The sequence below is a fragment of the Capsella rubella genome, unplaced genomic scaffold, assembly GCF_000375325.1.
Source record: "Capsella rubella cultivar Monte Gargano unplaced genomic scaffold, Caprub1_0 scaffold_2, whole genome shotgun sequence".
Classification (NCBI taxonomy): Eukaryota; Viridiplantae; Streptophyta; class Magnoliopsida; order Brassicales; family Brassicaceae; genus Capsella; species Capsella rubella.
The window spans coordinates 6,035,057-6,040,410 of NW_006238922.1; the positions used below are offsets into that span (position 1 = coordinate 6,035,057).

The 5,354-nt window shown below is 36.5% G+C and overlaps 1 protein-coding gene across 1 annotated transcript; it reads left to right on the forward strand.

Annotated features, from left to right (window-relative positions):
* Positions 1-2,095: 2,095 nt before the first annotated feature.
* LOC111832133 lies at positions 2,096-3,647 on the forward strand. The gene is made up of 4 exons (XM_023788470.1): positions 2,096-2,278; positions 2,343-2,406; positions 2,473-2,892; positions 3,004-3,647. Exons 1-4 carry the CDS (start codon positions 2,096-2,098, stop codon positions 3,645-3,647), a joined length of 1,311 nt encoding a protein of 436 aa, XP_023644238.1.
* Positions 3,648-5,354: the final 1,707 nt, after the last annotated feature.

Consider the following 5,354-nt stretch of genomic DNA (forward strand, 5'->3'; position numbering starts at 1 on the left):
AGAGAGAGAGAGAGAGAGACGAGAGAGAGAGAGAGAGAAGCGGCAGGAATGAGGGTTCTTCGTCGGTATCGCCGAGAGGGAGATATTTTTATGTGCGTGAACAATAACAAAAAAAAACAAAAACTCAGCCGTAATTTAAATTAAGTTATAGCATAACTCAGCTGTAAAGTAGCATAACTCAGCCGCAATCTGGTAATATTCTACTAATTGTGTTATATCTTAGTAATTATTTCTATATAGAACGTTAACCTTGTCCTCAAGGTTTTTGACAACCTCTACAAAAATTCTGCTTATTCCTCGTTGTCGAGCTTTTTTTATGTTGGACCTGATGGTCGATGACAAAGCTATAGACGCGTTGGAGCAGACTTGTCGTCACTTTTTTTTTTCCTATAAATGTTTTGATTCCACAAATACTATAGTATAGATGAAAACAAAGCAAGATGATAGAAAATAGGGTTTGATACCACAAGTGTGGTCCAAATCAAAACAAAAAATATAATAAAAATAGGGTTTGATACCACATGTGTGGTCCATATCAAAACCAAGATAGATAATGGATGAAGGTTAAAAAACCAAGAAAGATAATAAAAAGGGTTTGATACGACAACGCTAGCTCGGATCAAAATCTATGCCTTTCAATATTAAAAAAATAGTAGCCACGGGAAGCTACCCTTTTATCCCGGACAAGCTAGTCGGAGAAGACGACACATGACGGATGAGACGGAAAGAAGCTATCCAAGAAGATGCACGAGCTTTCTCATGAACTTTGAGGATAAAGTTCTTTTCGAGGGTGGAGTATTGATGAGAACATAACCGAAGTAAACCGTTGTCAACTAAGATAAGGGTAGAAACGATGAGAATAATATATGGTCTTATTGTTGTTAATAGTTTTGGGTAGATTATATTAAATCTTTGATTCATGTATATCTCCTATATTCTCGGATCTATAGCCGACCCCTAACGTGTATAAATACTCATACATCTTATGATGAAATATATAGAGAAAAATATTTAAAATATGGTTTTCTTATAAGCTCTTGACTGAGACCTATCAATTGGTATCAGAGCCTTCATCTCACTTTTGATTCAGAACACTTTATGGTACCAATAGCAACCTTCATACATTATCTATCTTGGTTTTGATCCGGACCACACTTGTGGTATCAAACCCTACTTTTCTTCTGAAGATACACCTTGTTTCTTTTGTACATTGTATCCCATTTCTGTAACCCTTGTTTCGACTTTCTCCAATAAATATTTTGCGGAGCTATTTGAAGTGAATCTTATTGGGATTCTTGTTAGTTACCCTTTTAGAACTCAAAAAATTAAAACTGTCATTTTCACCATTGTATTTTATGTAGTGCCATATTAGTTGTATATGGTAGGAGATCAGTTGATGAAATTACCCTCAATAGCAGAGAATAAAAAAAAATACTAGGTTCGGACCCGCGGGGGAATGTTATTGGGTTTAAATAATTTATCGTGTTTTATTGTGTGTTATGATTTTGTTTATTTTAGTATCAATAATTATTATTTTGAAATGTATATTTGGTTTCAATTCTTTGGAAAATGTGTGTATTCAGAACTGAAATGCAATATTAAAAAAACATGTATTAAACAAATAACAGACTTACAATGTATGTTGTGAAGAACCAACACGGAAAGACCCATGTAGTTTTTAAAAAATCATGAAAAATGAGTGCTAATTGAAAAAAGAAGTATAATTAAATATATTTAATTGAATCACGGCCTAAAAAGTGACTATAACTGAAAAATGAGAAATTTCAAATCCCTATATAGGAGTATAATTAGCTTTTAAATTTGATAAAAATAGTTACGGCTTAAAATTCAAATTTTCCTATGATAACAATCGTAATATTGATTTACTTAACTGAATTTCTAATTTAAAAAAAACTTAGAGAGTATACACTTAATAAATATAGTGATTTAGTAAATATAATATAAAGAATATTTTATGCTCAATGACCTAGAAGAAAAAAGTTCCTCATAAACGGCAAAAAAGGCGATTAGAAGAACGAAAAAAATTTAAAAGCCGCAATCGGCTGGCCTTACGCCGGTTGATGAGAATTCGGCGATGGCCAAGAGGAAGGCGAAGCTCTCTCGGTCTAGACACCCTCCACCTGTTTCGAAGTTCTCTCGAGTTCTAGCTTGCTCTTCTGCCGTGACTCTGGCTCCCATGCCCTTGGTTACTGTGGACGCCGATTCAATCAATCCCAGCTCTTCTTCTCCTATTTCTGCCACTGTTGTTGAGAAGATGGTACGCTTCCTTCATCTCCCAGTGTGCCCATCGATGTACCTGCTCCAATTTTTGGAATTCTCAGTCTTCTATTTCCTCTGCGGTTGTAGTCAAGGATACGCTATCCCTGACTCCCGAGGAGATGTTTGGTTCATCCTCATCAGAAGCAAAGGTGTTCGAGGAGTCCTCCACAAAACCTTAAATCATTCCTCCAGGTTCTGCAATTCCTGCAGTCGCTAGAATAGCCCCGATTATCGAATATGGGGCAACCTCTGTTCCAGTCACCTCTCCTCCAAAATCTGAATTACATTGGGCCTCAAAGTTCAAGGCTTCGCTTAGGAATTTAAAACAGATGGATCCTCCTACCTACCTTGATGATGATACTCCCGTTGTTATTGCTCCTCCCTCGGTTCTCTTAAAGTCGGCTGAGATGTGGAAAGGCCACATTATGGCTCAGTTCCACGGACTATGCCCTCCCTCATCGAAGATATTCACAGATTTGAATCCGATATGGGGTAGATGTGGCAACTTAACAGTTCGAATTATCTCAGAAACTGCGGCTCTCATCTTCATTTCGTCACCTGCAACGCGGGTTTCTAGCACACTGTCAATTGCTCCTGCACAGTCTACCTGTGGTCCCTGGATGGTCCTCTCAAATTAGAAGAGCTCCAAACACCCCCAACTTGGGCGGTTCTGAAAAACGTTCCTCCTCAATTGTATTCTCCGAAACGTTCCTCCTCGTGTAGCCGTCGAGTATCCTAGGCCTCCTCCAAAATGTCTCAATTGCGGTCGGTATGGACACTTATTGAGTTGTTGCCCCAAGCCCCTTATGGAAAAAACCCCCTTCAAAAAGGATATCCCATCCGGCTCGAAAGAGGTTACACACCCTACTATTATTCTCCAGGATCCTCAAGTTCCTCAAGGAAATATTCCTATCAATGAGGTTTCTAGAGAGGATTCTACTGAGGCAAAGGCTAAGAAAATAAGATCAAGATCAAGGAAGAGGCACTCTTGCATGCCATTTGGTTGGGATAATTTCTCTCCAAAAGCTAAGAAACGGCTAAAGAATATCTGGCACAATCGAGTCAGATCAGCCGTCTTAGTCCATCCTCTCCAGAGGAGCCTCTTACCTATGTTGAAAGTTTTTTGGGTACAACTTTTTGGTAGTATTATGACGATGTTTTTCTGGAATGTTAGAGGCTTAAATAGCCATTCTCGTCAACGTGTAATAAGGAGATGGATTCCCCTCAACAATCTTCTAATCGGTGCTTCTTTGGAAACTCGTGTTACTGAATCAAACTCCCAATATGTGCTGGCTGCGGCCACTCCCGGCTGGAGAATGGATAACAACTATGGGTATTCAGACTTGGACATAATCTGGCTTGTGTGAGATCCTTTAATGTCTTTTCTTGTCCTCAAAAACACTGACCAGCTGATAATGTGTATTATGAAACTCCCTGATCTTAATCAATGCTTTCCTGTATCTTTCATCTATACAAGGAACACATTAATTGAGAGGAGACGTTTATTGGAGGATCTCTCTAATCTTGTTGTCTCGTCTCCTCTTTGTGATTCTCCTTGGGTGTTGATGGGTGATTTTAATCAAATTGCTGCAACTAATGAACACACCTCCTTGGCTTTGAGTGGTATTGAGGACTTTCAAGCTTGTCTTAGAGAAAATAATTTGGTGGATTTACCTTCTCGAGGTATCTTCTACACCTTGTCAAATCACCAACAAGACAACCCCATCATCCGCAAACTCGATAGAGCTTTAGCCAATGGTGAATGGATTTTGATACTGTTATTCATGATTTTGCATCAGCTAAAGTTCTTCGGAAAAACCGCTTTTTGGAATAATTATTGGGTTTATCTTTCAGATTCAAAGAAGGATTCATCAGAGAGGAGTGCAGCATATTATATGATGCAAACTTGGAGCAGCTCAAGACATGAAGTATAATGATTTTCTATATATAGTACTCTATTAGCATGTGTTTAGGGGACTGTTTATGTAACTCGCCTTAGGGGTTAAAATTTTTTTGAGCCGGGGCTGCAACGATGGTGATTCATCTGGCGACGACTTTGGTGGCGAAAGAGGTGGAGGCCACATATCTGGGGTGGTTATGGCGGCGGTGGTGGTGGTTACAAAGGATGATGAGGCGATGTGTGATGGACTGATTTAAAACACGGATCTTTGTTTTTTGTGCTATTGTGTTATTGATATATTACACAACACAACTTGTGGAAAGAAGAAGAAGAAGTAGAAGAAGAAGAAGAAGGTTTGTTCCTCCATTATCTATTATTCCATCTTTATACGATAAAAAAACAATGTGTAGCGGCTGTAAATATAGGTTTAAAAGTAACATAGTGCTCCAATTACATGAATTAATCATTAGAGTTCTTATAATTAATTTTTAGTTTCCTTTGCTCCTTGTATTCTCAGGACCTCTTTAGAATATAATTTTCATATTATTATATCAACTTATAATTCATTCCTCCTTTCTAGTTTTTCCTAATTTCTACAGTCATTAAACATTCTATTGATGTCTCCAATTCAGTTTTGGTTTGGTTTTGTTGTCTCCAGTTTAAGGGAATGATGTTTGTTTTTTAGTTTCGTATAAGTATTTCTTATTCTAATTAGAATATTTTTAAAAGATTGAGATCTTTTATATTCATAAACATATTTTTTTCCTTATAAGACATATTTTTTTTAGCATTAATATAGTTTTCTAAAATATAATAATGTAACATTTATATAGTTTCCTTAATCATATGAATTTATTTTATAATTTTTGGAATAGTATATAATTAATATAGTTTCCGAAATTATATTAATGCTAATTAATTTCGAGAGAATAAAACCAATTTTAAGAAAAAAAATTTAGAAACGGTTAATGACACAATTATAGGATTAATGACACAATTTTATAAACGATTAAGGAAAACATTCGCCTATGGATCTAACCCAAAACTATTTACATATCCATTTATCAATTTAATTCTTTCGTGTTATATTTTAATTTAACCCGACCCGAAGAGAATTTTGTACTTCTCTTCTACTAATATAAGGATGACATGGAATGAGACCCTTTTACTTTTT